This window comes from Nuphar pumila, chromosome 13, assembly GCF_984573655.1.
Source record: "Nuphar pumila chromosome 13, dmNupPumi1.hap1.1, whole genome shotgun sequence".
In the NCBI taxonomy this organism is placed as follows: Eukaryota; Viridiplantae; Streptophyta; class Magnoliopsida; order Nymphaeales; family Nymphaeaceae; genus Nuphar; species Nuphar pumila.
Genome location: NC_143261.1, coordinates 11,846,809 through 11,860,846, shown reverse-complemented (window position 1 = coordinate 11,860,846; position 14,038 = coordinate 11,846,809). Strand labels below are relative to the sequence as shown.

Genomic DNA, 14,038 nt, shown 5'->3' with positions numbered 1-14,038 from the left:
GCAGGTTGACGGGTTTATGTAAATGGGTAGAACCGCTTGCCTAACCCATTTATTAAACGGGTCAAACAGGTTAGCGGGTTGGCATATCCCTAACATAAACATGACTGGTTTAATAAATGAGTTAGGCGGGTTGACCTGTTTACGACATGAACCCGTTTAAGCCAAACTCTAACCCGGCTAAGAAGCGGGTTGGGTTGGCAGGTCAGATTTTGCCACCCCTATTAGTGGGTGGGTGCAGGTGCCTCCTGAAGATATTATATATATATATATATATGAGAATTAAAAATATGAGCATTTTCAACCTTTCTTTTGCAAATTCAGCAATTTGGATGGACTTGATAAGCTGAATTTGTTTAGAAATTACCTGTCGGATCGCGTATTAAAAAAATATGATTTTTTAATGTTTTAATATTCATAAAGATTATGAGCGATTGATTTTAAAGCTTTAAAAAAATAAAATCTAGTTTAGATGATCCAAGAGCGACTTTTTATAAAGCCAGCCATCTCGATCACATCAGTACGGATAAATTTAAAAGAAAAGAAAAAAAAATTCATGAAATCTTGGTTCACATATTAGTTCTCATATTTACCGTAATTCATGTATATAATCATTGTTAGTAACCTTTTATGCCTTCGGAAACAGTTCACCACAGGGTTGTGCGTTTGCGTCTGGGGAACTCCAAAATACCGACCTTCCGGCGGTCCTCCCTCTTATCGTTTTCTGTCTAGCCTCGTCAGAGAGAGAGAGAGAGAGAGAGAGATGGGCGAGGGCGAAGCAGAGGCGGAGGTGAAGAGTAAGAGGAAGGCGGGGATCCGACTCTGTCACATGTGCAACCTCTCAAGGGCTGCCCTCCAACGCCCGAAAACCCACCAACAGGTCCCACCCCTCTGTTCTATTGCCTTCTTCCCGTTTTAACGAATGGATTCTCTTCATTAGACGAAATATAAACGTGTTGGTTTAATTGAATCATGAAGTTGTCGGTATCTCTACAGGGTTTGGAATCGAAGCGAGTGTTATACTAAAAAAACGTGTGCCCAATTTCTTTTGGAGTCTTTAGGCGAGTTTTTTCTGTCATAATGGTAATCGATTTTCTGTTTTATTTGATGGATCGGTGGTTATCATGTTGGTACTTGGTAGTTTAATAAGAAAGCTCGTTGTAATCCTTGTTCTGTCATGATCTTATCACCATCTTCTTCTCATATAGAACTTTGTAGTGTTTTTATGGGTTCAGATTTGGCGGTTTATGTGATTAACTTGAGGGATTATGTGTTCCTTAAGAAATGTTCGGATGTTTCCACCTTGTTAGGTGAACAAGATAACGTGAGATATTATATCGAGTTCAATACCTTTGTGTTGAAACGTGTCCCAGTTTTGTGGAGAGAATGCATCCAGTTACCCTCTTGGTGATGCCCCTTGAAACATCCCTCCAAGTCTTTGTTGGTCTTGCAGACATAGTATATGCGTTTTTTCATGTTTATTAGGTCGTGCGGAGATAGATCATCTTAAACATGGTTTGATTGGTTTGTAGGCTTTTCAGGATGCCAATGAGCTTCCTTTATACTTGTTTCATTCCTTTTTTCCCGCTTTACGTTACTCTTGATGTCCACTGTAGAATAGTGATTGGTGATTGACAGAAAGCTCAACAAGTTATCCTTTCTTTTAGTTTGTTGTCCATTGGTTGCATCAACCAACGAGTTTGGTGATTGGTTGCAAATTTGTACTGATGCATAATTCTCTTCGGACCCCATGTTCAAAGTTCCTATTAAGCAAGCTTGGCAGTTGATGTTTCATTCTTGTTGAACTTTATTATGCTTATCATTATTTATTTCTCTTGAAAATACTCTTTCCAATAGATTGATTGTGCTATTTGATGGACCACAATTCCTGTTAGTTTTTTCTAGCATGTGTATAAATCTACTTCTAGTAAGGTATATTGCAGAAACTGAAAAAATTTCATCACTTTCTTCCCTTTATATGTTTTAATACTGGAAACTAAGCGGGAAGCTTGGTAAGCTGTATGGATGCAATAGTTCTGATTCTATGAATTTATAAAGCTTTACTAGCAAAAGGAGATGATAGTACTCATAGTCGATATTGTTGGATTCACCATTTTTTGTATGCATCAAACAAGTATTTGGTCGATCATGTATGACAGTATGACTTGTATCATCACATGCTAAACTAGCAGATTCAGTGATGGGCATTGTCAGCTGGTGTACCTTTCTTTTTTGATCCCTTTGTATATGTAGGAAAAAATTAGTTTGACATGGTGTAAGGTTACATGGCCATGGGATGATTTCTCTATTTCTCATGAGTTCTTTTGATGAAATTGAGGTGGTGCTCTCAGCCACCATGTAATTTAACAAAATGACTGCTATTCATTCAGTGTCAAAGTTAATTGTTCTTCGAACAATGAATGAGAGTTTATTGATTAGGAAATACATCGGAACTACTTAGTGCCTCAAAATGTGCCTTATATCACATGTACTGCTACAAGACAAAGAGTTTGAGATTGCAAAAATTAGCATCTCCTTAGGTGACAGTCACGTTTCATTAAGCAAGGTACATAAAAAAAACATTTTACTAACACCTTGTTTATCTAATTATATCTTATCAATAGGCTGCATGCATATATTCATAATAAATATGTTGTTGAAAATGCCTACTAAGTACTGAGAAGGAGCCCTGCTTTAATCATTTTAATTTGATGGAATTTATCCAACCACTAAAGGGAGACTGGACAATTTGATATATGTTCACCAACCCAAATGGAATGCAGTATTATTTAGAGAAAAGAAAATGTAAGAGATATAAGGTCACATCTTCCGTAGCTTTTTTATATGTTTATGATGGCATATCTGATGAATTGATGTTGATTTAGAAGGGAATGAAGTTATTTGGGCTCTCCTTATCTCATGGGATGTGATGCCTATTTTGCCCATCAGAATTTTGTCATTCGACCAAATCTTTTGAATGATAGAGAGACACACCTGCAAACAATTAAGCCAACAGGCAACAGCAGTCCTTGCCAGATGATTTTAAATAACAATTTAGTGTATGGATTGGAAAATACAATAGCAAGAGCAAGTATCCATATTAATGATATGTAACATGGGTATGGGTGCAAGTATAGGGTGCAGCGTGGGCATGAAGGGTACGGCATGGAAAGCATTTCAAAAAGATGGTGTATATATTATGTAAAATTCTGTGAAGGGCATATAGTTAACTGACAGGTAGTGATCGAGAAATATGTATTTAGCAATTAACATTTTTGACACCGAGAATAGATTATGCATTTCAAGATGCTTAATTTTTATGCTTTCTGAACTGTAACTATATATTATTTTCTTTTTTTGGCAATTGTCTGTATGAGACTTGAGATATGCATAAATTGTTCATTATATCAGGCTCATGGATGATGTGGTACTGGCATTAGACTTTATACAAGTGATGAGTTATTTGTATGCTTTGTTCAATCCCAGTTCTGGATTTTTACTGAAACTTGTTAACATTCTCAAGATTTGTAAGGAGTGCTTTTACTCTGCATTTGAGGAGGAGATCCACAATGTTATAGTGGACAATCAGTTATTTAAGCCAGGGGAACGTGTTGCAATTGCAGCTTCTGGCGGGAAAGGTAGAACTGTAAAGGAATTAAAGTTTTTGCATATTGTATATAGAAAAAAAATGTTTGATCATGTTAACTGAGCTTTATCTGATGAATATCATGGTGTCAGTCATTTTGTTCATCCATTTTATAACTTAGCAATCTTCCTGACATCTAATTAGATTGCTGTCTCTGCCAGTTGTATGCTTTATGAGTGAGTTATTGCTTTTAAAAAGTTGTTTCTTAATCAAGAATTTGTCTTAGTTGATGTTAAAAGTTCCAGAGCTGTATAGTATGTAGAAATATTAGATGCATAATCTTCCCTTTTTCCTATTAAGAATTTATTTTCACAATCTTTTCTTTGGAAACTATGTGAGCCTGCAAAATGTTGTCATTTCATTCTTCTTTTCTTTTCATCCTCAGTGAGTGCATGTTAGCATTGTTATTTATTATGGTCTTTTTTCCTTTCTGCAGATTCCACTGTTCTTGCTTACGTATTATCAGCTCTGAACTGTCGTCACAATTATGGTCTAGATCTCTTTTTGTTATCCATTGATGAGGGAATTACAGGTTATAGGGATGACTCACTAGAAACTGTCAAGAGAAATGAGATTCAGGTACTGTAAGGTCCTAATGTGGCAAGGTTGAGTCTGATATATCCAACAAAGCTTCCAAAATCTGCACTAAATGTTAACCATGTTCATTTTTAAATGCATGCCCTCTTCTATCCTTTATTGTCTTTCCACTTATTGCATGTGTTGCTAGCAGTCATTTTACAAAATGGAGAGAAGGTAGTGTAATCTTATGGATCCTTTTTTTATTTAAACTGTTAATTGATACATTTTTTTTGTAATAGGGACCAGAATGCAACTCTGCATCTCTAGAACTTTTATAACTTGCTTCTTTGGTTCAGTTTAAGATTCAGTGGCTATGACCAGTCTAATACATCTTTCTTCTTGTGATAGTGACTAAATTGCAAGTGTGTAACCTTAGAAACTTTAAGCTTTTGTTGCATCATTTCATATTTAAGGAAAAGCAAGGTAAATTTATGGAACACCAGATTCAGAACAAAATTGCAAAGCAAAAGGTTCAGTGATAAAGAGTCTATACCACACAAAAACAAAAAAAGAATTTAACGAGTAGAAAACAACCCTTGAAGGTGCATCCAAGGGTAGCTGTATTTTGTGCAACTCTTGAATGCAGAAGAACATGCATCTTTCAGATGCCTTAATGGAGGGACAATGATTCTGTTACCTGTCATTCTATAGAAAATACAGTGTGAAGAGGCAAGTTCCAACTCAAGAACTTTCTTTGGTGCCTTCATTAAAGGCAGAGACCTAGTGTCCCTCATAATGTTCTTTCTAGACCACAGGAAGTTTAGAAAGCAAAGGGCTAAAGATTTTTTACTGAGCTTCACTGCATAATATGCATTTTTCAACTGATGGTAATAATTGGCCTGAAAAACTTCCTGTTTCCGTCTTCCCAGTAAGAAACCTAACTTCCAGAAAAGGTATAGACTTTCTTTTTTAATCCATGTATTTGATTCTTCAGAATTTAGATGCTAAGATATACCTAAGCAAACTACAGTTGATTAATCAGAAGCCAGACTGCTACAAAAGCTGAATGGAAGTCTCTGAAGCCTTTCCCACTTAAGTTGTTCCTTGGAGCGTTGGTTTGTGAAGATGTTGAAGGACATGCATGAGCAATGACATTGATAAAGCTGGATTAGACATGTCTGGACTAAATGCAGGAGCAGTTCTATTGATCAAGTGCAGCAGTATGTTTTTTTTTCTCTATTTGAGCAAGTTGTGAGCAAACTCTTTGCAGTGGTGCCAGAAGATACCCACATATTCTATGAAGCCTGGGTTGCATTGGCAAAGAGACTTGACTGAAACCAGGCCAAATCAAGGAGTTAATAGAGAGGCTCCAAATGATTGATTCATCTGATATTCGGGTATATATGCATGCCAGATTTTAATGTGTGCCTTGCTGTCCTCGATGCCTGCACATAAGGAGTATGAGAAAGAAGAGAAAAGAGAGGAGAAAGAGAGCATAACAGCTTGTGAAAGTCCCAAGCTTCAACCCTTAGAGGTTTGTGATGTTCTTTTTATAAGGACCCTCTAATACCCAATAGAGTAAATGACAAAAAAACCCATGATGTAGTTAAAAATACAAGATTGGTAATACATGTGTTGTGACTGTAATACACATAAAATATGAAAATCATATCTTCCACAGTTGGCATAACTCATACCTTTGATATTATCGTTAGCCAACTACATGATGCCATATGTCTGTATGTTTAAGTGATTTGATCCATGTGCAAGAATTGGATGATCCTATCTGCATCTTACCTCAACAAAACATGAACAATCTACCTTAAACAATCAAAACTAATTGGGACATGCAACCCTACTGTTACACAAATGACTTGACTCAGATGCAAACCATATTTGCCTGAGTCCATGTAAATTTGATTTCATGTGTTCTGACCTTGTAATACTATATAATGGCTAACATGATTGCACAGGATATTAAACTGCATGATCCATACCAAGGTTGCCAAACTAGGAAGCCGAAGCGGGAAACGATACGGGAAGCGGAAGCGATAAGCGAGGCATTTTAAAATTTATACGAAGCGGGAATCAAAGTTTCAATTTAAAAGCAAAATATGAATAAAAAATGAAGCAATATGGAATCAAACAAGAAACAAATAAAAACTAAAATAAAATTGATCATTCTTATATTTCATGATTTTCTGTAAAAAAGTTAATTTTTTGTTAAAATCTAACAATGATGGTTACCAATTTAAAGAGAGTACATGGAAAGTGAGTGAGCATGAGAGAAAATACATGAAAAAGATGAAAAGAAACGTGAGAAAAGCATATAGTATGCATAGACCATGTGTATGAGAAGCATAGAAGAAGCGTGGGGGAGTCGAGCTTCCCATGAAGTTCCGGAAGCGAGGAGTATCGCGCTTCCGAAGCGAGTTTCCGGAAAGCGAACTTCCCACCTACCTAAGAAGCTTCCGGTAACTCTGATCCATACCAATAAAGTTGCTCGACCTATTATCTAGGTTAATACTTTTATCCCTTAAACTGAGACATGGACCAATACCATTAAAATAGTAGCAAGACCATTTTATAAAAGCATATGATGGTATGATCTAAGCATCTGGTGTTTTGATTGACTTTGACATTGGGCAATGAATTAGGTTGATGTCACAATAATGTGTATACAGTGTCAGTTTAATGTACCTGAGCCAACATAGGCTAGATATGGGTGGATTACAAAGTTTTTGCAAAGTTAAATCAATGTAGCACATCAAGGTTGGATTGGCAGTGTGGGATACAGTTGACTTGGTGTGGTGAGGTTTGGACCTGATTCAAATGTGGTTATATGAGCTAATTTTAATGGCGTGAGTAAAAGTGCTTTGCCACACATTTATTGAGGCCAGGTGATGGATCAATACAGTAAAGGTGCCTGGTGCCAGTATAGTTGGAATCCCGTTATAAAATAAGTCTTTCTATTGCAAAATGAATTCTGCCACAAGTATTTGGCAATGCCTTTGTTTTCTTATTTTGTCAAAATTAATATCATATTCATCTAGATTCTACAATATATTTTATCAACATTTGTTTATGAGGCTCAAATGGAAGCTCAATGAGCCCTCAAATGCATAACCACACCCTCCACTCTTGCTCGAACATGTTAGTATCCTGTGCCCTATATTCATTTAGATTGTACAATATATTGTGAACATTGTTCATGAGGCTGAAATAGATGCTCAATAAGCCATCAAGTACATAACTGCACCCTCCACTCCCTGCTCCTACATTTTAGTATCATGTGCGCCTTGTTCCTCAAGAATATATCTGAGAATTAGAAACATGTAAATTTCGGTATGCGTTTCAGATAACGTGATAATTTTCTATAATGAATGGGTTGAGAAATATAAGATATCTGAAATAGGAGTTCAATCACATCACATTTAAAATTGTTGTTATTTTGGATAGTAGACCTGACATGTGCTTCTGTAATTGTTCATTCTCAGTACGCCCTTCCACTGAAAGTTCTTTCGTATAAGTCACTTTATGGTTGGACGATGGATGAAATTGTTAAGGAGATAGGATTGAAGAACAACTGCACATTTTGTGGTGTTTTCCGCCGTCAGGTAAGGAAAGTTTACATGTTATTTCATCCTTTATAGTGTGCCATCTTGTTAGGCATATGACTTTGATATAGTAATCAATGTGGTCAAAATTCCCATAATAGGAATACTCGTGGTGATAAAATTTCATGGTGTCAGCATTATAGAGGACTGAATTTTCTTTTTCTTTTAAGTCAACCCTTTGAACGGATCTGCTTGGTCCCATGTTTTTTATATTGTCCATTCCTAAAGCCTATAGTTCTCTCATTCACTGGAACTTAAGGATGATTTTGGTTTATAAAATTTGTGTACTTTATTTCTGTTCAGCTTATGCTTATAAGTTTTAGATTTCAATGCTGCTTGTCAGAAGGCAGAAAAGAGTTCTTGAGGCGTTCATCCACTGCGGATGATTCCTACCTAGCACAGCGTGAATAAATGATGCTCTCAACAACTTGAGCAAAGTGTACAGCTTCACACTATCTGCACAAATAAAATGATATTTCTATTTCTTTTTATTCTCATTGAGTGTACTTGCGTTTCAGCCTAATCTGTTTGTGAGATTCATCCTTTGTTTTGTGCTTATATTTTTCCTTATAAAACTTTTCAAGGGTCATAGATTGGTGTTTAATATGCAATACTATGATGCTTGCAGGCTCTTGATAGAGGCGCTGCATTGATGAAAGCAGACAAGATTGCAACTGGTCACAATGCTGATGACATAGCAGAAACAGTTTTATTGAATATATTGCGAGGAGACATAGCCAGGTAGTACATGTCTTTTTCGAGCATATCCTCATGTAAGCCTCTTGTTGCAGTGAGTTATCTGAGTTTTTCCCTTTTTAATACTGTTTATAGTGTAGGTTGAGTAGATGTACACTGATAACAACTGGAGAAGATGGACCTATTCCTAGATGCAAACCATTCAAGTATTCATATGAGAAGGAGATTGTCATATATCCTTTGTATTTTTGCATTTGTTCTAACAGTGTTTTAAGGATTGGCATAATGTTACCCCCTGGCATTGGAAACCTTAACAAGTGTCACGTATGCATATTTCAAAAAGCTCGACTACTTCTCTACAGAATGTAATTCTTTCATTTGCCCAATCTTCTTCGAGTTTAGTTGATCGGCTTTTTGAACTGATAGCATTTTATAACTCTGAAAACTCAATTGGTCCTCTTCTTTCTTATAGTCACTTGTTTAAATCTGTCTTTTGTCGTAGGCATATATTCACCTAATGCATATCGTGGTTTTGCTCGTGAATTTATCAAAGATCTAGAACGCATGAGGTAGCTAACTGGATATCCCTAATATCTGTATTTTAGTTATTCTGTGTTTTTTTCAGTATATTGTGCTTTATTTTATTTATTTGTCATTGTCATTTCTTATGCATGTAAAGGTCTTATATTTAGGAGTTGCTTGTATGTTACAGGCCAAGAGCAATACTGGATATTATTAGGTCAGGGGAGAATTTCAGGATATCTACTTTGACAAAGATGCCCGAGCAAGGAGTTTGTGAGCGTTGTGGTTATATTTCCAGCCAGGTATTGTTTTGAAGCAAATTCCAGAACGTGATCAGTCTTTTATTTGTTATTGACATTTTATGCAAGTCGGTGCGTCATACATGATGACTAGTATCTCCTTTTCATCCGAAAAAGAGAATCAAAATGTTGGAGAGAGAGAGAGGCTGTATTAAAAATTCATATGTTCTTGCTGCCTCTAACCCCACTACTGCAGTATCTGACATGGGATCTTCCTGCTTCAACTGAACACTAAAAGGGAGGGAAGGGGTTTAAAATTTAAACTCCAATATAAAAAACTCCTTGTATGTCTAATGTTTTAAAGTTACAAAATGAACAACAACAACAACAACAACAACAACAACAACAACAACAACAACAACAACTACGCCTTCATTCCAAAACAATTGGGATCGGCGATATGAACCAAAAAAGAAAATCATTCTGGGTCTTCCACATGAATCCTTCTCCTCCAATCATTTCTATCCAATGCCATGTCCTCGGTGAGGTTCAAAGCATTCATATCCTTTCCTATCACCTCCATCCATGTCTTCCTAGGCCTACCCCGACCTCTTTTAACTAATATATTTTCCCATTTCTCCATTCTTCTAACTGGAGCATCATTAGGCCTTCGCCGAATATGTCCAAACCACCGTAAACGATTCTCTCTCATCTTATTTTCAATGGGTGCAACGCCTACCTTCTTACGTATCTCCTCGTTCCGAATCTTATCTTTTATTGTATTTCCACACATCCATCTCAGCATACGCATCTCAGCTACACTCATTTTTTGAATATGATGTCTCTTGGCAGCCCAACATTCCGTACCATATAGTAAAGCGGGCCTAATAGTCGTCCTATAAAACTTTCCCTTCAACCGCAATGGCATTCTACGATCGCACAATACTCCAGTTGCACTTTTCCATTTCATCCACCCAACCTTTATCCTATGATTTACATCTCTATCAATTTCTCCATACTTTTGAATGATAGATCATAAATATTTGAAACAATCATCCACCGGTATTTGTTGCTCACCAAGCTTCATTACACTCCCATCACTACTTCGTTGCTTACTAAACCGACATTCCATGTATTCTGTCTTACTCTTACTCAACTTAAAACCTCTTGCTTTCAATGTCTGTCTCCATAATTCTAACTTAGCATTAACCCCAGCTCTAGACTCACCAATCAAAACAATATCATCAGCAAACAACATACACCACGGCACATTTTCTTGAAAAAGTTACAAAATGAACATAATAAGATATTTTATATGAGGGAAAAACGAACACTTAAGAAATTTTGACTCATGACACTAGATTAATTCTTGTCATGTCAATGAATTTTGAAAATAAAATATATTATGAGAACTTTCAAAAATAACTCTAAATGTTAAAATTTGAATATATTAATAATATTACAAATGCCAGTTATATATAAATATAAATAAAGATGTATATGTAATTTATTTATTTTTGTACGCATCTTTGTACCTTAATTGTTGAAAAACTAAGGAACCTTGTCTCGAATTGGTGTCCATATTTGTATCATTGTTTCAGATTTCTAGTGAATATAATCTGTTGGATTTGTATAAGTTATAACTGCTTTTATGCCCGTAAAAACCGTACTGAATGAATCTTCTGATGCATTATTGTTTAAAGAACAATTTGATTTTATTCCTTATGAAGTAAGCAAAGTTTCAAAATCCTTGACAGAATTCAAGCAAGAATTTGTTCCTCAATTGTTATTCTTTTTTTTCTATCTTTTTTCTAATCGATTGGTTGGGGAGCAATCTTTGCAGTCTGTCTATGCTTGTATTCTTTCTTGGTTCTTCAAACAACATCTTTGATATGGATGACTCCTGGTTCCTAGTAGATAGAGCTCAGAAGGGCCTGAAAGGAAGAGGGGTTTGGTGGGTGTTTTTTTATTATGTTTTGGATAGTTGTTCAATGTTACTTGTGTCTGTATTCCTCCCTTAGTCACCTTCCAGCATCAAGTATGTTACACTTCTTGCATGGTGTCTGAAAACTAATCACTTGAGGCTATGGTTGGTTAATATGACATTAAAGCATTTGAGCAAGTTCTGCTAAGATTCAAGGTGTAGGCGCAGTGCAAGCCCATGAAATATTGTCAGCATTGTGTTCAAACCAGGTATCATGGTTGGCATGTGGGCAGCTGATAGACATTTGCACGTTAGGTACTTCTGTGTTTTTTAGAAGTTTGTATTTTATAGAAGAAAAAAAATTGAGTTTGGCTCATCCTTTGTCAAAATGGACGAGAGACAACGGAAAAAATTCTATTTCAAGAATTCAAACGAGATATGTCGATGTATCCATTTTACTATATTCTTGAAGCTTTGTATTTTTAGTGACAAAAATCTAATTGCAATAATAGTCACCAAACTATCATATTTGTAATGTGATACCATCATGATATGTTCTGAGAACTTCAGTTACTATAAATATGTTTTATTTTTAAAAAAATTAATGTAACGTTTTAATCTCCAAGTTTTTCCCAAGATATTCCAAAGAAAACCACTTTTACATGAATTCTCATGAGAAAAAAAAATCTTGCCAGTGTTTGTTGCATGGCTGATACCAGTGACTAGTTCAAATACATTAATCTGGTCATTTATGATTTTTTCGACTATAAATCTCATTTAGGTTATAAGTTTCTCGTTTAAATGTTTAATTAGAAAACAATCTGTTTGATTAGGACTCTATCGAAAACTATTATTTTTTCTCTATGTAAAGATCATTTGCTGCACCAGTAAAATCTGAGGGAAATCAATTTCTTACATATGTCAAGGTTATGCAACTTTTAATAATCTGTTGGTCCTTGTACATGGCAGTTTTTGCAGCCATATCTGTTCATTCTTCCTGCTTCCATGTGATCAAGCCTGGCATACACCCCTGATCAAAATGTAGATAAAATGAAACCATTTCCATTGTAGATGGCATCTATGTCATCCATGTTAGGTTGGTATTCTTACGACTCTCATATTCCTAAATGCACATGTAACTGAGAAGGATATGTGAGACTGAAGAAATGCAAATTGGTAATGAACTAATCTCTGTTACAGATGCATCTGAAATTTTGGTAGAATAAAAATTGATAGAGCAGTTGATATAGGTGGTAAGATATTGTTATTTGAATTTTTTCTTTTTTCCTTTTGTTCTAATTGTGGAGCATATGTTTTAGTAAATTATAGTTTTCTGCTACATGCGCAGTTTGGTGTAATTAAGATTGTGTGTGTAGAAACTATGCAAAGCTTGTGTTCTGCTTGATGGCCTCAATCGAGGTTTACCAAAGTTGGGCATTTCAAAGAATGGAGGCCGCTGCCGTTTGCAGAGGGAGAAGGAAACATTGTTGGAGACAGACAAGAGGGAATCTAGTTTTCAAAGTAAACCATGTGGGTCTTTGGATTTCTGATCTCAGGCTTGATGTTGCAATTGGCCATACTGCATAATAGTGTACCAACTTCATCTGTATTTCTGAAAGGGCCTATACAAAGCAAGTGCCATTACTCCACAACGTTGTTCCTTAGTTGCCATGTCAAGCTTGTTCAAGTGCAATTGGTCTCTATTTGTTTCTTTCAATAATTGTGTTATGCTTCATTATGTTCAAGAAAAATCTCTCACAAGAAGATGAATTTAGTTGTGTTTATTACATTTGATGTTTTTGGTATTCATGCGTTGAGAGTTGAGTGCCAAGTGTAAAGTTTTTCATATAAAAGCAGACTGCTATAAGAAAAAAATTCTATACTTAGCGAAATTTCTCCACTTTTTTAGGTGGGGAAATTCATGTGTACGTATAAATATAAAAGTTTGGAACAGCGTAGGATGATTCCATTTTTCACATTTCGTACATGATTTTTCTATCATATTCCCACTTCCAAACTTGGGCCTTTCATTTGTTTTAAGGGAAGCCTGTTTCGTCTGAAAGTTGTGTTGCTTGAAGAACTCCAACACACCCCGGTGAAAATGGTATTGACGAGAGGTGCTGGCTGTGGAGGTCGAAGTATTTTTTAGGAAAAGGTGCGTTTCCTACTGAATCGAGGTGACTGCTTTCATATGTAAATGCACATTTTCCTACAAATCTTTGTGAAGCAAAAGGGCCTGAAAGTTTTAACTAAAGTTGGCAGAAACTGCTCACGAGCGTCTCCATGATTGTGCTATAAATTATGTGAAATGCATGTCATTTGCTCATGGCTGGGAGGTTTCATGCAAATGCAGAGCCATGCATTACCATTTCCTACTTTCAAAATTCAAGAAAAACAGAAAAAGCCCTAGCAATTATTTTGAGAGTGGGGATTAGGTGCCTACCGTGATCAAACACTGGTTTTTGAGGTGGTTTTCTGCAAATCTGACCTGGCAGATGTGTTCGGCATAGTTGATTTGTTAGAAACATAGTTTTTTTTCTTCAGAAAATGACCATACTATCTAATTCTATATATATATATATAGTTCTATTTCCTCTATCTAATTCTATAAGGGACGTCCCCTCCTTATTGGGGAGTCCTAGTTGCTTTATAAAAAACAAAAGGGTTTGAGCCCTCTCTCTCACGATTTTGAGAGGGGAGTAAGCTGAATTTTGAAAAAAAAAATAAGAGAAAGGGGGTTGTACAGAGAGAGAGAGAGAGAGAGAGAGAGAGAGAGAGAGAGAGAGAGAGAGCTGCAACACCTCTTCAACGCCTCCTTTTTCTTGTTTTTGGGTGTTCGAATCACAAGAAAAGTACAGGATTTTCTTAATCCAGCTTT

The 14,038-nt window shown here is 36.0% G+C and overlaps 1 protein-coding gene across 3 annotated transcripts; it reads left to right on the top strand.

Annotated features, from left to right (window-relative positions):
* The first annotated feature begins 643 nt into the window (after window positions 1-643).
* On the top strand, window positions 644-12,945 carry LOC149817768 (cytoplasmic tRNA 2-thiolation protein 1-like). 3 transcript variants are annotated; one of them, XM_089985142.1, is made up of 12 exons: window positions 644-877; window positions 3,521-3,635; window positions 4,080-4,222; window positions 7,660-7,779; window positions 8,408-8,520; window positions 8,616-8,708; window positions 8,800-8,840; window positions 8,978-9,044; window positions 9,188-9,299; window positions 12,130-12,256; window positions 12,361-12,413; window positions 12,537-12,945. In XM_089985142.1, the coding sequence occupies exons 1-10, from the start codon at window positions 761-763 to the stop codon at window positions 12,169-12,171; spliced, it is 963 nt and encodes a 320-aa protein (XP_089841268.1). In that variant the 5' UTR covers window positions 644-760; the 3' UTR covers window positions 12,172-12,256; window positions 12,361-12,413; window positions 12,537-12,945. The 3 variants fall into 3 exon arrangements, with proteins under 3 accessions (XP_089841268.1, XP_089841266.1, XP_089841267.1); XM_089985140.1 differs by lacking the exons at window positions 12,130-12,256; window positions 12,361-12,413; XM_089985141.1 differs by lacking the exons at window positions 12,130-12,256; window positions 12,361-12,413 and having other exon boundaries at window positions 12,509-12,703.
* The last annotated feature ends 1,093 nt before the right edge of the window (window positions 12,946-14,038 follow it).